The following is a 19,660-nucleotide window of genomic DNA, read 5'->3' as shown; positions in this document are numbered from 1 at the left end:
TGCTCAGTTTGAATTAAAGTATAATTTTAAAACTGTAATGCTCCTGATATTAATCTTACGTACACTAAATGATTTCTATTTCTTTTATATCTAATGATAAAATATGACATTTCTGCAGTGAAATAACAGCAGTGAAAATAAACAAATTGTTCATTTCAGCGGTGAAAATATATTTTCTATGATCACTCGTGAAATAACAAACGATCTTACACTGACATGAACAAATATTTTCTATATATTTGGTTTGTAGCGTTTTATAGAAGATTAAAATTGCACTAGAATCATAGAATCTCATACAGTGAGCCCTTATTGCAGACAATATTCACATGTTCAATTACATTGACAGGTGGTCTGACACTCACCATCTCTGGTTATGGGTTCAAATCTGATGCTGTGGTCACTGTAGCAGCCAACCCTTGCAAAGTTGTCAGCGCCGAGCCAGGCACGGTGAAGTGTATCGTCCCAACTGCAGTAAGACACACTAACTTCTGGTTGGGCTTCTTTTGATATGATACCAACAGTTTATTGTAAATTTTGTGGCTATTTATTTAAATTTGCAATAATTCAAGTAATCAAGTAGGGTTGTTGTCATGGGCAGTTATCACACATTATATAGATTTTGTTAATTTGATGCAAACAATTCTATGATTTAGTCCAAAAATAAAATTACATTTATACTGGTAATATCATTTTACACAAACTAAAAGTTAAATGCCAAAATGGTATATCTGATATGTAAATGTTAAAAATCCATACCATTTTCACTATCATTCCTCGAGAGTACATTTATTGTATATTTTAATTTTGGTAAAACATCATCAGATTGTGTTTATTGTCTGTAAATGGCAAATATCGGTTAAATTAAAGCTATGGAAGTATCCTGACTACATGTATACTTTGTTAAACTTCAGGCTTCCCCAGGGACGTATGATGTTGCTGTGAGCCAAGGTGGACAAACCTTGACGTTTTCAGGGTTTACGTACGACAACTCCTTGACAGCTGTTATCACTTCCATATCCAGTACATCCATACCAGCAACAGGTAGGATATATCAGACTGTTTGGTCATTTATGGAAATGTTTGAGGTTGTTTGTTGGGAAACATTAATTGCTACAAATGTTCTGCAGTAATTTCTACACTCTCGCTTATTTGCAGTCTTAAACACATGACTCGTCAAATAGTAGTTCTTAACCCTTTGCATACTGGGAAATTTGTCATCTGCTAAAATGTCGTCTGCTGAATTTCTAAAATTAGCATTTTCTTCGATTTTTTTCAAAGAATACTATCAGAAAAGCAAACAGTTTGGATCCTGATGAGACGCCACATTTTGTGGCGTCTCATCTGGATCCAAACTGTTTGCAAAGACCTTTAAAATTCGGTTCCAGCGCTGTAAGGGTTAAAAATGAATGTCACAACATTACAAAACATAAGTGTTGTGTTTCTGTCCATAATTTTGAAAATACTTTGGTCACTTGTTTTGTTTCCTTTACTCTATGTTGTCATTCATCATCTTGGCATGTCAAAGTCTAACATGAATATTTCAGAGTTACAATACTTTGAAAGGTAACTTTTGTTGAAAGACTTAAACCAAAAACATGGAACACTGATGATGATTGTGTGGCCTATATCTTACCATTTTTGGCACCTAATTTACCAATCGGGGTGTAAATCTGACCATTTCTGGCACCTTGTTTATCAAATTTGGGGTGTAAATCTGACCATTTCTGGCACCTCGTTTACCAATCGGGGTGTAAATCTGACCATTTTGGGCAATTGTTTACCAATCGGGATGTAAATCGGACCATTTATGGTACCTTGTTTACCGATTAAGGTGTAAATCTTACCATTTCTGGCACCTCATTTCCCTTTGTAAATCTGACAATTTCTGTCACCTTTAAAAAAAGTCAGGTGCATCTATGTCCATTTCTGGAACCTACTTAACACTTTTAGGTGCATCTCTTACCATTTCTGGCACTCTATTTAAAATTTTCACATGCAATCTGACCATATCGGGCATCTTATTTAAGATTATCAGGTCCATATCTGAACATTTATGGAACCTTATTTCACATTTTCATGTGCATATCTGACGATTTCTGTAGCCTTATTTAACATTTTCAGGTGCATATCTGACGATTTCTGTAGCCTTATTTAACATTTTCAGGTGCATATCTGACGATTTCTGTAGCCTTATTTAACATTTTCAGGTGCATATCTGACGATTTCTGTAGCCTTATTTAACATTTTCAGGTGCATATCTGACGATTTCTGTAGCCTTATTTAACATTTTCAGGGTGCATATCTGACAATTTATGTAGCCTTATTTAATTTTTTTTTTTACATTATCAGGTGCATACCTGATCATTTCAGTAACATTATTAAACTTTTTCAGGTGCATATATGTCCAACTCTGTCACCTTATTTAACATTTTCAGGTGCATATTTGGTCATTTCTGTCACTTTATTTAAGATTTCCAGGTTCATATCAGACCGTTTCTGTCAACTTATTTGACATTTTCAGGTTGAACATTTCTGTAACCTTATTTAACATTTTCAGACGCATATCTGACCGTTTCTTTCACCTTATTTTACATAAAAGGCGCAAATCTTACCATATCTGGTACCTCATTTGGGGCATACCCTGGATCAGTGTACATCGGTGATGAGGAAGTGATGACCACATCCTGGTCTGACAGCACTATTGAGGTCAGTGCCGTAGTAACCACTGCTGGTGACCTCGACCTTAGTGTGGAAACGATGAACGGGCTCGCAGTGGACAGGTTTGTATTCCCATGTTACACGATGTTGATTTTAGTATTCACTTTTGTTTACTCAGAAAACTTATATATAATATTTTTAAACGATACAAATTAATATGTTTTTTTGTGTGTTGCAAAACAAACCAATGGAATGAAATGAACACTTAGTGAAAGTGTTGTTATTAAAATTGTGCAAACTATGTAAAATTAATTTAATGTACTAAAAGAAGTAGTTACAATTTTTTTACCATACTCTGTGTCGATAGGATGGTTAGTCAGAAATATTTTCTCCGCCTTTGGATTACAAGGGCCTACATTGTTTAATATTTTCCTATGGCTAATTATAAGAAAATAAATTGTATTAAAATGGTTTATTGATTTTTACAAAAATTGTTGAAAAATAAATGAAAATTATCAAAAGCTTCACTTTGAAATGACTCCTATTAAACCCTTTTCAAAACGTAAAAAAAATAGTAGAAAAGCATTCAACAAAATGAAAATTATGTTTATTTCTCTGATCACTAGTGAATTAAAATTGATGATTTACCAGAACCAACAAATATTCTGTTTTTTACATGTATTTCAAAATCAGAAAGGTCCTCACAAAGCTCTGCAGTGCTGATTATTTAAATGTAAAAATTAATGGACAAAAAAACTTAATTATTTCAGCAAAGCTCAGATTCCAACAATCAACGTAGACCTCAAGATTACCAACGTCTACCCTCTTAAGGGTTCTGTACAGGGCGGCACAAAACTTACCATAACCGGCTCAGGCTTTGGAACAGATGCTGACCTACTTTCAGTGAAGGTCGGAGAATTCAACTGTGAAGTGGTAACAGTTACAAACTCAAAAATCGTGTGTCTGGTTGAAAATGCGGGAACGGTTCATAAGGTCACTAATAACGGCATTGATCCTGGTAAGTTGATAATTAGAGTCGCGTTCTGAGAAAACTGGGCATAATGCATGTGCGTTAAGTGACGTCCCAGATTAGCCAGTGCAGTGCACAAAGGCTAATCAGGGACGACACTTTCCTCCTAAATTGGATTTTTGCTAAGAAGACGCTTCATTTAAACGAAAAGTCATTTGATTGCACAGGCTAATCTGGGACGACACTTAACGCACATGCATTATGCCCAGTTTTCGAGAGAACACACCTCTTTAGAAGAAAATAATGTTGAAGTTTGAGCGTGGAACTGCTTTACGTCATACTGAAATGTTATGCTAAAACAGAAGTTTCACACACAAACTAACATTTACTGAGATTATTCTGTGTGTACAATTTATCAAGCCCAAACTCCGTTCTTGTGAATGTGTGACATGCTGAACATTTTAAAACTCATTCAGACCCTAAATCATTGCAGCCCAGCTCATAGGAATTATTCTCTACTGACTGAGATAACTAACACTTTGTCCAACCTATTCCATAAGATTATAATGTAATTTTCCTTCATGCAAATCGTTTTGTGTTTTTCTCAATTCGGCAAATTGCTCATTATTGGAGGAGCTGAAAAGAAGTCCATATTGCTTTTGTGTAATTGTAGTGATCGCAGATTTGGTTGCTAGTCTAAGTCGGCAACAAAGTCATGCCTCCTATCTGGGACTAGTACCCTAGCTGCCTCTTAACTCTTTCAGTGCTGGAACCGAATTTTGAAGGCCTTTGCAAACAGTTTGTATCCAGATGAGACGCCACAAAATGTGGCATCTCATCAGGATCCAAACTGTTTGCTATTCTGATAGTATTCTTTGAAAAAAATCGAAGAAAATGCTAATTTAAGAAATTCAGCAGACAACATTTTAGCAGACAAAATTTCCCAGCATGCAAAGGGTTAAAAATCCCCATGCCTACCAAACTTCATAATTATTTGAGGTTTTACAATAATGTTTGTCCTCATAATAGTTTGTCTCATAATTTCCTCATTTTCAGCATTCGGAGTCTTCTATGCCTTTGACAAGCCCTATTTGACTGTGGCTGTTGGAGACTATGTGCAGTGGACATGGAAGACCCCAGTCTTTGTGAACAACGTGGCCCACGGCATATATGAGGTGTCAAGCCCGAGCTCCACTATGCCCAAGGTTGGGGGTTTCAACAGTGGACCACCCACGCCAGACGGTAATTCTCAGATATTTTGATTTTGCAAACCTTGTCGGGATGTCTTGAATTTGTATTATATTCTGTTTTGCCAGTACTTAGTGGGTTCCATTTCAATTTGTCATCATGGTCCACTTCTAAAGAGGTTAATGTTTTTACAGTTAATTTTTATGCCCCCTGATCGAAAGATCGGGGGTATATTGTTTTTGGCCTTTCCGTCTGTCAGTCAATCAGTCATTGTATGTGTGTGTCACAAAACTTAAACCTTGGTTAAACTTTTATAACTTTTGCAATATTGAAGATAGCAACTTCATATTTGGCACGCATGTGTATCTCATGAAGTTGCACATTTTGAGTGGTGAAAAGTCAAGGTCAAGGTCATCCTTCAAGGTCAAAGGTCAAATATAATTGTATTTTTCGTTCATTAAACTTTAACCTTCGTTTAAGTTTGGTCATAACTTTTTGAATATTGAAGATAGCAACTTGATATTTGGCATGCATGTTTATCTCACGGAGCTGCACATTTAGAGTGGCTAAAGGCCAAGGTCAAGGTCATCGTTCAAGGTAAAAAAATTATGGCTTCAAAGCGGCGCAATAGGGGGCATTGTGTTTCTGACAAACACATCTCTTGTTAACTTGTCTTTTAATGTAGCAAGCTCACTATTTTGTTGTGGTTGATTGAGTCAATGTCAAGATCCCTGTTACTGTAAGTAAAAAAATTAATTTGCTCCATTATTTAGCTTGGATGAAAATTTTGCTGTTTGTGTGTATGTTGCTTTACATTCAGACCTAACTTGGGATTGCACTTGGGGCCAGTCAGGTCAAAGTTGAGGTCAATATAACTAAAACTAGAAAAATCGTTTCTGCTATATTAGAGTTTGGAGGAAGCTATGGAACTAAACATAAGTTTGTGGGCTTAGACTATGCTTCTATGCAGACCTAGTTTAGCATAACATTTAAGGATGGCCTTTTTAAGGTTAAGGTCATTGTTTCTTAATGTAGAAAAAAGATCTCTTCTCAATAACTCAAGTTTGGATGGAGGTTTTGTAATTAAATTGTTTATGTTGGTAGCTTAAATGCATACCTAGATTTGGATTGTATTTTGGTCAATATAACTGTTTCCAACAATAGAAAAAGAAGCCAGTGAATTATAAATAATTAACAATTTAAATTAATTTAACTTACACTATCAATATAACAGAGTTTTCCAAAGTGAACATTATTTGCCCTGTGAACCATCTGAAGGTTCTTATTGTAGGCATGTTCAAGTACCAGTTTTCGAAGGTTGGGACCTACTATGTTTGGAGCGGTTATGTAGACGAGTGGTTTATAAAGAGCTACACAGGCACTGTGGAAGTGGTGGAGGCACAGTCTAGAAGTGGGCAGGTCTCCGTCACACTCGGCGGCGTACAGGCATTACATGAACTTGGAGGTGAGAATTCTGTTTTTCTTACTGCGTTTAAACCCATTTATTTTAGCTCATTGGTTTTGAGAACCTTATTTTTATTGAGACATGCTTCAGTAAGTTGAATGGGTAGAGTCAGTAGTTGGTGTCTTAAGAGGAGATCTTTTAAATGATGCCAGAGTGTGGTTTGAATCTGGACTTTCCTGTTTCATTGGAATCCATATTCACTACACTACCAGGACCTTGTTGCCTTTCCTTGTTCTTTTTTTATTCTTGAGTGTAGAAAAAGTGAACCCTACTATTATGCAAACATTGACGAAATAAACAACACAGTATGTGATAAAATCAGAACTCCAGTTCCTATGAAGCTTTGAAAAATATTTATGGAAAATTATAACAGTGACTGAGTATAAATGTATATATGTTGATCAATTCTATTATTGTCAAATTGTTTGTATCTCAGGATCAGCTGATCCGGTGGATTCAAGCTCCTGCGGTCACCTGATTTCTGCAAAGTCAGGATGTACAGACTCCCCACCCACTCACAATGACACAGCAAAATTTAACTTCGCCTTTCATCCATGTAGCTCCCCTGTTGTAACCTCCATTAATGCTAACAACGGGACTGCTAAGTCTGAAATAACCATCACAGGGTCTGGATTTTCGGCAAAGAGCTGCCAGAACGAAGTGACCTTTGGTGGACACTCCTGTGACATCATTGAAACATCAGAATTGTCGATAAAATGCATGATATCAAAATCAGATGAACCAGAGATTGCAACGTATTTACCACTTAATGTCAGAGTTCACAATAGAGGTAATGCCATTGTAAACATAATGAACGCTGAAGATAAAGCGTTTGCCGTGATTCCAAGCATCGAAAGCATCATGCCAAGTTCTGGAAGCACTGCTGGTGGGGCTTTGGTCACGATAACAGGATATGGGTTTGCTACCAAGCCGGTTGTTATGATGGATGCTTTAGAGTGTAAAGTTATGGAAAGCTCCTACACAGAGATTATCTGCGAAACCCCGCCGTCTGTGCAAGACACGCGAAACATTACTGTTACTATGATGGTAAATGGTGCCCCACTAGATGCGAAATGTGAAACGCTCACTGGAAAGTGCAGATATTCCTTTGTAAACATCTATACGCCCAAGATAGTCAGTATAAGTCCAACAACGATGTCATCTACAACTGAATTTACCATAACAGGGAGCTTGCTGGGAACAGATTCTTCAGCTGTAGAAGTCGTATTTGGAGATGTTTTTGGAAAAGTCACGTCGGCTACTGGTTCCACTTTGGTGGTTTCTGTAGATAATCTTCCTGCTGGTGTAAATGAGGTCACAGTAAGAGTTGCTGGCAGCGGCAAGGCAAGCGGATATGTGACAGTTACTGGCATGCCAGTGATCAATGGAATCACACCATCATCTGGCAGTATCCATGGAAACACAACTATCACCATTTCTGGAAACGGTTTTGTGGCCGACACCTCAGTACTTATTGGTGGCTCCAAATGCACCATAGTTTCCACTTCACTCTCTAAGGTTATCTGTGTAACATCTTCTCATACCGATGGATCTGCTAACGTCAATGTGGTTTCTAACAAAATGCCGTACCAGGCAAAGACTTTCAACTACGCCGCCTCCTCCTCCCCCTCGGTTTTCTCCATCAGTCCTCAATCAGGTTTGCCTGGAAGTGAGCTAACTATATCTGGCTCAAATCTAGCTGGGGGTAGTGTGACTGTCAACCTTGATGGAGTTGACTGCCTTGTAACCTCTAACACGGACACTGAGATACGGTGTAACCTTGGCAACCATGCGACTGGTTCTGTTCCTGTGCAAGTACTTGTAGATGGAGTAGGAGCATCCAACTCTGATGTGATGTTTGAGTTTCAGCTTGCCTTGACTTCAGTGTCTCCTTCCATGGGTGAGTTAATTCTAGTATTCGAATCAGGGATGACACTTTCTTCTTTCTGTCTAAACTAGAAGAAACCTTCTTTAAATGAAAAATACTATAAAAGCAGAAATTGTCATCCCTGATAAGCCTGTATAATAATATAGCCTGAATAATCTATGCCGACACTTTACTCACATGCTTAAAGCCTAATTTTGACTAATTTTAACGTAGCAAACTATTTGACATAATTTTCTCACACTTATTTTTGCTGTACTTTTTTTACACAATTCAACAAAATCAAGGGGCAGGGGCCCAAAAAAGGGTTAGTGGTAAATGGCTGTTGGGCTGTTACTTGTTTGAATCCTTCATTGGTTATGATATAAACATTGTTATGCCCCCGAAGGAGGGCATATAGTGATCGCACTGTCCGTCTGGCTGTCCATCCATCCGTCTGTCCATCTTTCCGTCACACTTTGCGTTTAGGTTTCGAAAAATGCTCATAACTTCTATGTTGCTTCAGATAGCAACTTGATATTTGGCATGCATGTGTATCTCATGGAGCTGCACATTTTGAATGGTGAAAGGTTAAGGTCAAGGTCATCCTTCAAGGTCAATAAAAAAAACTAATCCAAGGGAAGTAATAAGCTTTAAAGGGAGATAATTATCTGTACCTGCCAAATGATAAAAAAATAAAATAAATCAAAGCGGTGCAGAAGGGGGCATTGTGTTATTGACAAACACATCTCTTGTTTACATACTATGTTTTTTGTTTGAACGTGTCTTTCATTTCCTTGTTCTATGCAAACAAACCAATATTTTGATAATATTTAATTGTTTCACAATTTTCTCTGCTATTACTAATATTACACTTTTTAAGTACTTTACTTTCTGACACAAAGTTTACTTTTTTTTTAAACATTATATTTATGGCATTCCTTATATTTATGTTATAGCAGAGCATATTTGTATAAATAAGTTGGGCAATATTGGGAAAATTAGTTGTTTTATAATATAACAAGCACACATTAAAAAAAAAAGAATGGGGTGTATACAAGAGTGTGTTTTAAAATGATATTTAGAGTAAAACCTCCGTATTTTAAAGTCACTGGGACTGAGAAAAATACTTAAAAAAAAGACTACTAAAATTAAATAGGAATTCTTAATCTGTCTATAGTTATAAAGATCCCCGCGCAAATTATATACAGTTGCAAGTGGCCCAAGACTTTTTAATGTATATACATTAATGTGCTTGCTTTGACATTATGTCATTTTATTAAAATTTGATAGAATTTTTTTATCTGTATATAGGTCTACTTTTTGGCATGTCATTATAACTTTTGTTGTGCACTTTTTAGCAAAATTCCTATTGTTAGTTAAACAAAACAATTGGGAAAATAGAGTTTAAACTTTGAATTAGCACCTAATATTATCAATTGATAAATAACCATATAAACTAGAGATTGTACCAGATTAATGGGTTCAAAATAGTGATAATTTGTAACAGTGAAATTAACTCTTTCAGTGCTGGAACCGAATTTTGAAAGCCTTTGCAAACAGTTTGGATCCAGATGAGACGCCACAAAACGTGGTGTCTCATCAGGATCCAAACTGTTTGCTATTCTGAAAAAAATCGAAGAAAATGCTAATTTAAGAAATTCAGCAGACGATATTTTAGCAGACAACAAATTTCCCAGCATGCAAAGGGTTAAATATATAATATCTGTTTAAATTATGACAGAAAAAATTGGGTCAGTTCAATAATTTTCAAAATAATGGTTATCTACTATTTCCAATAAAGGTGGGACTGCTGGTGGACAGCACATTGTTCTCACTGGGACTGGGTTTAGTGAGGACGCTGTTGTAACAGTGTGCGGTGTAGCCTGTCCACTGGTTGCCACGGATACCACTCAGTATACCTGCAAGACACCTAAAAATACAGGTACAAGAATATGTTCAGCAGTACTGCCATTACCAAAATATGTGTTGTGAATGTATGATGAAAGGTTTTTGGACTGACATACTTTTTTTATTACAATTCGTATGCACGTCATAATGATTAAATTGAAAAAACCCTTTTAAAGAATAAATAAAATTTAAAGAAGGAATACAGGAAATACTGTGTCTGAGAACATTTAGTGTACACCAGTTAAAATCAGATTACATATTTTGCTCTGTACATTTCTCTTAGATTGTTTTGGCAATAGAGATCACAAACTCAAGAACAATTTTTTTTATGATCCGTTTAACCCTCAATCTAAAAATAAGTAAGGATAACAGAAAGAAACATGTTTTATATATACTCTGTTTTTAATGGAATTTTTGCTGAGTATTTTGTTTGATACACTAACATGAATTCCAAATTGCCGCATAAATCGCTAAGAGCTAGTAAGTGTGCATTTGGGCTTATCACTATTATTTCTTTCATTTGCTGTCGTTATAGCTCAAGTGTGTGATGTATCCATGACAGTCAATGGACTAACCAGGACCCTGTCTGGTGTATACACTTACAGTGGAGCCCTCACTCCCACTATCATGGGGCTGAACCCCGCACGTGGTGGCACTGGTGGAGGCACAACAGTCACAATATCTGGCTCAGGATTCGGGTATAGACACAAATAAGAATTGAGCCTCCCTCTGCAAAAATGGGGCTTAATGCATGTGTGAAAAGTGTCCTCCCAGATTAGACTGTTGAGTTTGCAGAAGCTTATCTAGAAAGACACTTTTCGCTTGTACATGGAAGTTTTCTTTTCAATGATGTCTCTGTTAAACAAAAATCAAGATTAAGCGGAAAGTATTGTCCCTGATTAGCCTATGCAGTCCCTGAGAATCACTTTAAACACATGCATTAAGCCCAGTTTTCCCAGAGCAAGGCACAAAGGGAAATAATTCTGTCTCATTATTTATTTATTTATTTTTACATTCTTGAGAAGTTTGATAATCATTTATAATAAAACATATCACTAATGAACTATAAAATATGTATCTGAGGCATTCTGCCAAACAGTACTTTATATATGTGAAATATTGGGGTCACATTCTTCAGATGACCTGTATTTAGATGTTCCTTTCTGTGGATTAACCCATTAATGCCTAGCGTCTAGAAAAAAGGCCTTGGCAAACAGCATAGACCCTGATGAGACGCCGCATGATGCGGCGTCTCATCAGGGTCTGCGCTGTTTGCTTTAAGGAATTTCTGTTAGAAATATTATAAATATAGAAATAAGAATACTAGACATCCCTAATATTGGACATAAATTGATCCAATTTAGAAAGATGGGAGAGTCCACTAGGCATAAATGGGTTAATCAAGTGTTGCCCTTGATGTTCTTTGAGTGTATGGCATCTGTTACACAACCTAGATATGCATAATGCATGTTATAGTTACTGTTGAGATTTGGATATCCAATTTAGGAGCACAGATGGCCGATTGGTCAAAGTGGTAGACTTACTCCAGGAATCTAGGGGTCAGTGGTTTGAGCCTTTTTGAGGGTTACATTTTTTTTGTTTTTTTTTAAATTTTATTCTTGATTTTTTACTGGAGCGTTTTAGATCAAATGTTTACATTTATCAATATAAAGCATTTAATGACAAACTTCAATTCATGCCAAAAACTGTGAAAAGGCCCCTTTAAACGCTTGGTAATTTGAAATCCAAATATCAAACATCAATGTATAATACATGGTTGGCTGAAGTCTTAAAATCTCTCAAGTTCTATCATTTCGGCTGCAGTTCTGATGTGAATGCAGTTAGCGTTATGATCGATGGTGCAGAGTGCATTGTGGGAGGTGTTATCAACTCCATGATAGAGTGTGTGACAGGCCCACACGCCGGCTCAGTCGTTGCCATGGTGGAGGTGCAAATCTCCGGAAATGGAATTGCACAAGAAGTAAGCAGATGTTTTCTTTTGATATCCTTTCTATTAATAGTGGTTCGTAATTGATACAAATACTGTTAAGTACTGTAGTATTTTTCAATTAACTTTTAAACAAATGTAAATATGGAAATATTAGTATGTTGAGAGTAAAAGACACAAATGTAAAGCATGTACAAACATTTTCATAATATTTGTGACCTTTTTACTACCAGAAAATCATGAATATTATATATGACTATTGCTGTATGCCTATCTCCTTCTCTGTCATCCCCAGGCAAGAGCGGGTGATGCATCATTCAGCTATATAGACGTCTGGTCCTCCCCGTTCACATGGGGTGGCGGACCCTTGCCAGAGGCCGGGGATTTCATAGTTATACCTGCTGGCATGACCTTGGTACTGGATGTCAACACACCTGTACTGGCCTTCCTACTCATACAAGGTAATGTCTTCACTTATGCAGTTTTTTCTGTCAAAAATTCATCTTTAGATCTGCGTCATGGGAAAATGGGTCTTACGTCATGTGCTGACAGCGTAGCTACAGACCAGCCTGATTATTTATGAAGTCTGGTGAGCAACTATCCTGTATGCTAATGAGAACACCACAACTTTATAGTGGACAAGGTTACTCCTGACAGAGTGCTCACATGTGTTGACTTATCTGAAGTAACCCGTGCAGAATATCACATAAGACCCATTTTTGATGCAGCTCAACTTTGTATATTTCCAATAAAATGCTCCTACTTTGATAATCTTTTCCATTTCGATCTTTATTTAGACTTTAAAATTGCTAAGGAAATGTAAAAAGATTTAAAATCAATTTCAAAATGAAAAGGTAGTTTTACTTCTTTCCATGTGTAATCAATTCTTTAGTGACAATCACAAAAGACAGTAATAATTGCATTCTATGCAGAGATTTTTTAAAAACATTTTTTTATTAATTTATGAGAGCCAAATAGAATAAAAAGCATTGTTATTTCTTAGGTCGAGGTAATTTATTGGGAAGCCTTAGCCTATTGTTAGCCTCACCCAATTATTAATATATTAGTAAACAATATGGCAGTAACCTTTTATTCTCTATGTGTATGATTACACAAGCGGAAAAAAAAAGAACTCTCACATAAAACAACTCTTTTGATAAAATGTTGTGCCCAAAGAGGGTGTTCTTTTAACCTTTACCGGTATAACAATTTTAATTAAAAACAAAATACCTTATATTTCAGGTTTAATCTACATAAATATATAACACACATAGAAAACCCGCATCATTTATTTGAGCTGTATTTTTTGAACTGGTACATTTGTTAGTGCAAGGAAACCCTGCTCGGAAAGTGTTATAAAATTAGTAAATTTGGATTTATACGGTAGTTAAACTCTTTCAAGGTAGCAGGATAACATGGATATAACATAACCCACTGGTTCCCCATATAGGTGGGAAGCTGATATTCGACAACAAAGATGTGGAGCTGCAATCTAACGTGATCATGATCACTGACGGGGGTCTGCTGCAGGTGGGGACCGAGGAGGAACCCTTCCAGCATAAGGGGATCATCACGCTGCACGGACACCACCGCAGCAAGGAGCTGCCCATCTACGGGACGAAAGTCATCGCTGTCAGGAATGGCACCCTGGATCTGCATGGTTAGTAAAACATGAGACACACATCTATTTGAGCTGCAATCTGGAAAAATGGGGCTTAATTCATGTGCGTAAAGCATCACTCCACATTAGCCTGTGCAGTCTGTACAGGCTTATCAGCAATGACACTTTAGGCTTAAACTGAATTTTTCGTTTAAAAGAAACTCTTTTAAAGAAACAATGCCATGGAACTGGAAAGTGTTGTCCCTGATTAAACTGTGCAGACTGCACCGTGTTGTCCCTGATTAGACTGTGCAGACTGCACCGTGTTGTCCCTGATTAGACTGTGCAGACTGCACCGTGTTGTCCCTGATTAGACTGTGCAGACTGCACCGTGTTGTCCCTGATTAGACTGTGCAGACTGCACCGTGTTGTCCCTGATTAGACTGTGCAGACTGCACCGTGTTGTCCCTGATTAGACTGTGCAGACTGCACCATGTTGTCCCTGATTAGACTGTGCAGACTGCACCGTGTTGTCCCTGATTAGACTGTGCAGACTGCACCGTGTTGTCCCTGATTAGACTGTGCAGACTGCATCGTGTTGTCCCTGATTAGACTGTGCAGACTGCACCGTGTTGTCCCTGATTAGACTGTGCAGACTGCACCGTGTTGTCCCTGATTAGACTGTGCAGACTGCACCGTGTTGTCCCTGATTAGACTGTGCAGACTGCACAGTGTTGTCCCTGATTAGACTGTGCAGACTGCACCGTGTTGTCCCTGATTAGACTGTGCAGACTGCATCGTGTTGTCCCTGATTAGACTGTGCAGACTGCACCGTGTTGTCCCTGATTAGACTGTGCAGACTGCACCGTGTTGTCCCTGATTAGACTGTGCAGACTGCACCGTGTTGTCCCTGATTAGACTGTGCAGACTGCACCGTGTTGTCCCTGATTAGACTGTGCAGACTGCACAGGTTAATCTGGGCCAACACTTTACGCACATGCATTAAGTCCCGTTTTCCCAGAGCACTACTCATTTGCTTTTTTTTTGGTATAGGGTGGTTGCAGGTATTAAACAATCTAATAATCTTAATTGTTTTGTGATAATTGATGGATGGTACTGAATGATTCAAATGTTCATTTTATTTTCCTATCAGGTAGTTTCAGGTTACTTAATGATCTTTGTTGCGATAATTGATTCAAAGATTCTGTCTACTTCTGTTTTAAGTATGATTATTAGTGGGTGATTTACTCAGAAGACATTGACATAAAGTGTGTCGTTGTAACAAAATGTTAATCACCACCTAAACAAGTTTATAGCCAGCATACCCTGTTTTGCTGACTGTGCAACTAATAATACTTTCCTCTCACCCAGGTATTGAGGTGCTGTTGACCTGGTCTCGCCTGGCATCCACTGCGCAGGCTGGGTCCAGCACGATAACACTCCTGGATCCTGTGGAATGGAATGTTGGTGACGAGATAGCCATCGCCTCCACCGGCCACCACCACAAGCAGTCAGAGAATGAGAAGAAAACAATAAAAGCTGTCTCTGCTGACAAGAAAACTTTAACGCTCACGGTTTGGATATTTGACTGTAATTTTTACTCTAATTGTGGTTGAGTTATGAGGTATTTGTTGTTTATAAATGAGTATTATTATGCAAATACATGTATATTCAAAGTACCATTGAGCAGCCCACTAGAAAGACTGGGTGTTATGAGCTTAATGTGCAGTCAATATAAGCCTGGGAAGTCCCTCTGGGAAAACTGGGTGTTATGAGCTTAACATGTAGTCCCATATAAGCCTGGGAAGTCCCTCTGGGAAAACTGGGTGTTATGAGCTTAACGTGTAGTCCTATATAAGCCTGGGAAGTCCCTCTGGGAAAACTGGGTATTATGAGCTTAAGGTATAGTCCCATATAAGCCTGGGAAGTCCCTCTGGGAAATCTGGGTATTATGAGCTTTATGTATAGTCCCATATAAGCCTGGGAAGTCCCTCTGGGAAAACTGGGTATTATGAGCTTTATGTGTAGTCAATATAAGCCTGGGATGTCCCTCTGGGAAAACTGGGTATTATGAGCTTAACATGTAGTGAATATAAGCCTGGGAAGTCCCTCTGGGAAAACTGGGTGTTATGAGCTTAAAATGTAGTCCCATATAAGCCTGGGAAGTCCCTCTGGGAAAACTGGGTGTTATTAGCTTAACGTGTAGTCCCATATAAGCCTGGGAAGTCCCTCTGGGAAGACTGGGTGTTATGAGCTTAACATGTAGTCCCATATAAGCCTGGGAAGTCCTTCTGGGAAAACTAGGTGTTATGAGCATTACCAGTAGTCCCATATAAGCCTGGGAAGTCCCTCTGGGAAAACTGGGTATTATGAGCTTAACGTGTAGTCCCATATAAGCCTGGTTAGTCCCTCTGGGAAATCTGGGTGTTATGAGCTTAACTTGTAGTCCCATATAAGCCTGGGAAGTCCCTCTGGGAAAACTGGGTATTATGAGCTTAACATGAAGTCAATATATGCCTGGGAAGTCCCTCTAGGAAAACTGGGTAGTATTAGCTTAACGTGTAGTCCCATATAAGCCTGGGAAGTCCCTTTGGGAAATCTGGGTGTTATGACCTTAACGTGTAGTCCCATATAAGCCTGGTTAGTCCCTCTGGGAAAACTGGGTGGTATGAGCTTAATGTGTAGTCCCATATAAGCCTGGGAAGTCCCTCTGGGAAAACTGGGTGTTATCAGCTTAACATTTAGTCCCATATAAGCCTGGGAAGTCCCTCTGGGAAAACTGGGTGTTATGAGCTAAACATGTAGTCAGTATAAGCCTGGGAAGTCCCTCTGGGAAAACTATGTATTATGAGCTTAACGTGTAGTCCCATATAAGCCTGGGAAGTCCCTCTGGGAAAACAGGGTATTATGAGCTTAACATGTAGTCAATATAAGCCTGGGAAGTCCCTCTAGGAAAAACTGGGTGTTATGAGCTTAACGTGTAGTCCCATATAAGCCTGGGAAGTCCCTCTGGGAAATCTGGGTGTAATGAGCTTAACTTGTAGTCCCATATAAGCCTGGGAAGTCCCTCTAGGAAAAACTGGGTGTTACGGGCTTAAGGTGTAGTCCCATATAAGCCTGGAAAGTTCCTCTGGAAAAACTGGGTGTTATGAGCTTAACGTGTAGTCCCATATAAGCCTGGGAAGTCCCTCTGGGAAAACTGGATGTTATGAGCTTAACGTGTAGTCCCATATAAGCCTGGGAAGTCCCTCTAGGAAGAACTGGGTGTTATGAGCTCAACGTGTAGTCCCATATAAGCCTGGGAAGTCCGTCTAGGAAAAACTGGGTATTATGAGCTTAACGTGTAGTCCCATATAAGCCTGGGAAGTCCCTCTGGGAAAACTGGGTGTTATGAGCATTATGTGTAGTCCCATATAAGCCTGGGAAGTCGCTCTAGGAAAAACTGGGTATTATGAGCTTAACGTGTAGTCCCATATAAGCCTGGGAAGTCCCTCTGGGAAAACTGGGTGTTATGAGCTTAACATGTAGTCCCATATAAGCCTGGGACGTCCCTCTAGGAAGAACTGGGTGTTATGAGCTGAACGTGTAGTCCCATATAAGCCTGGGAAGTCACTCTAGGAAAAACTGGGTATTATGAGCTTAACATGTAGTCCCATATAAGCCTGGGAAGTCCCTCTGGGAAAACTGGGTGTTATGAGCTTTATGTGTAGTCCCATATAAGCCTGGGAAGTCGCTCTAGGAAAAACTGGGTATTATGAGCTTAACGTTTAGTCCCATATAAGCCTGGGAAGTCCCTCTGGGAAAACTGGGTGTTATGAGCTTAACGTGTAGTCCCATATAAGCCTGGAAAGTTCCTCTGGGAAAACTGGGTGTTATGAGCTTAACGTGTAGTCCCATATAAGCCTGGGAAGTCCCTCTGGGAAAACTGGGTATTATGAGCTTAACGTGTAGTCCCATATAAGCCTGGGAAGTCCCTCTGGGAAAACTGGGTATTATGAGCTTAACGTGTAGTCCCATATAAGCCTGGAAAGTTCCTCTGGGAAAACTGGGTGTTATGAGCTTAACGTGTAGTCCCATATAAGCCTGGGAAGTCCCTCTGGGAAAACTGGGTGTTATGAGCTTAACGTGTAGTCCCATATAAGCCTGGGAAGTCCCTTTAGGAAAAACTGGGTGTTATCAGCTTAACATGTAGTCCCATATTAGCCTGGGAAGTCCCTCTAGGAAAAACTGTATATTATGAGCTTAACGTGTAGTCCCATATAAGCCTGGGAAGTCCCTTTGGGAAAACTGGGTGTTATGAGCTTTATGTGTAGTCCCATATAAGCCTGGGAAGTCGCTCTGGGAAAAACTGGGTATTATGAGCTTAACGTGTAGTCCCATATAAGCCTGGGAAGTCCCTCTGGGAAATCTGGGTGTTATGACCTTAACGTGTAGTCCCATATAAGCCTGGGAAGTCCCTCTAGGAAAAACTGGGTGTTATGAGCTTAACGTGTAGTCCCATATAAGCCTGGGAAGTCCCTCTAGAAAAAACTGTGTATTATGAGCTTAACGTGTAGTCCAATTTAAGCCTGGGAAGTCCCTCTGGGAAAACTGGGTGTTATGAGCTTTATGTGTAGTCCCATATAAGCCTGGGAAGTCGCTCTAGGAAAAACTGGGTATTATGAGCTTAACGTGTAGTCCCATTTAAGCCTGGGAAGTCCCTCTGGGAAAACTGGGTGTTATGAGCTTTATGTGTAGTCCCATATAAGCCTGGGAAGTCGCTCTAGGAAAAACTGGGTGTTATGAGCTTAACGTGTAGTCCCATATAAGCCTGGGAAGTCGCTCTAGGAAAAATTGGGTATTATGAGCTTAACGTGTAGTCCCATATAAGCCTGGGAAGTCCCTCTGGGAAAACTGGGTGTTATGAGCTTTATGTGTAGTCCCAAATAAGCCTGGGAAGTCGCTCTAGGAAAAACTGGGTATTATGAGCTTAACGTGTAGTCCCATATAAGCCTGGGAAGTCCCTCTGGGAAGACTGGGTGTTATGAGCTTAACGTGTAGTCAATATAAGCCTGGGAAGTCCCTCTGGGAAAAACTGGTTATTATGAGCTTAACGTGTAGTCCCATATAAGCCTGGGAAGTCCTTCTGGGAAGACTGGGTGTTATGAGCTTAACGTGTAGTCAATATAAGCCTGGGAAGTCCCTCTAGGAAAAACTGGTTATTATGAGCTTAACGTGTAGTTCCATATAAGCCTGGAAAGTCCCTCTGGGAAGACTGGGTGTTATGAGCTTAACGTGTAGTCAATATAAGCCTGGGAAGTCCCTCTAGGAAAAACTGGGTATTATGAGCTTAACGTGTAGTCCCATATAAGCCTGGGAAGTCCCTCTGGGAAAACTGGGTGTTATGAGCTTAACGTGTAGTCCCATATAAGCCTGGGAAGTCCGTCTAGGAAAAACTGGGTGTTATGAGCTTAACGTGTAGTCCCATATAAGCCTGGGAAGTTGCTCAAGGAAACACTGGGTATTATGAGCTAAACATGTAGTCCCATATAAGCTTGGGAAGTCCCTCTGCGAAAACTGGGTGTTATGAGCTTTACCTGTAGTCCCATATAAGCCTGGGATGTCCCTCTAGGAAAAACAGGGTATTATGAGCTTAATGTGTAGTCCCATATAAGCCTGGGAAGTCCCTCTGGGAAAACTGGGTGTTATGAGCTTTACATGTAGTCCCATATAAGCCTGGGAAGTCCCTCTGGGAAAACTGGGTGTTATGAGCTTTACGTGTAGTCCCATATAAGCCTGGGAAGTCCACAAAGGCTTATCAGGGACAACACTTCACGCTTGTATGGATTTTTTTGTTTAAGGGGGCCTTTTCTAATTAACAATCCAGTCTAATCTTAATTTACCCACATAAATTCAGCCCGGTTCAAAGAGTGCAGCTAATATATTCTTTGATTAAACATGTATTTCCAAACTCACAACATCTGTATAAAATATTGTATTGGTATACTCAAATGTTGTAATTTTCTGTGACAAAACACAGTGAAGAACTAGAATTATATGTGATAATTATATTATAT

The 19,660-nt window shown here is 39.0% G+C and overlaps 1 protein-coding gene across 1 annotated transcript in view; it reads left to right on the top strand.

The window, feature by feature from the left end:
• LOC127859761 (fibrocystin-L-like) overlaps window positions 1-19,660 on the top strand; it is a 65,337-nt gene that overhangs the window by 19,534 nt on the left and 26,143 nt on the right. The window contains exons 17-29 of the mRNA XM_052397268.1: window positions 347-471; window positions 912-1,041; window positions 2,600-2,780; window positions 3,429-3,676; window positions 4,685-4,870; window positions 6,108-6,281; window positions 6,718-8,181; window positions 9,950-10,090; window positions 10,592-10,754; window positions 11,881-12,037; window positions 12,300-12,465; window positions 13,455-13,664; window positions 14,976-15,178. Coding sequence (XP_052253228.1) covers window positions 347-471; window positions 912-1,041; window positions 2,600-2,780; window positions 3,429-3,676; window positions 4,685-4,870; window positions 6,108-6,281; window positions 6,718-8,181; window positions 9,950-10,090; window positions 10,592-10,754; window positions 11,881-12,037; window positions 12,300-12,465; window positions 13,455-13,664; window positions 14,976-15,178 — 3,548 coding nt within the window. The remainder of the gene's footprint in view (window positions 1-346; window positions 472-911; window positions 1,042-2,599; window positions 2,781-3,428; window positions 3,677-4,684; window positions 4,871-6,107; window positions 6,282-6,717; window positions 8,182-9,949; window positions 10,091-10,591; window positions 10,755-11,880; window positions 12,038-12,299; window positions 12,466-13,454; window positions 13,665-14,975; window positions 15,179-19,660) is intronic.

The sequence above is a fragment of the Dreissena polymorpha genome, chromosome 15 (genome assembly GCF_020536995.1).
Source record: "Dreissena polymorpha isolate Duluth1 chromosome 15, UMN_Dpol_1.0, whole genome shotgun sequence".
Taxonomy (NCBI): Eukaryota; Metazoa; Mollusca; class Bivalvia; order Myida; family Dreissenidae; genus Dreissena; species Dreissena polymorpha.
This window is presented reverse-complemented; position numbering and strand designations above follow the sequence as displayed.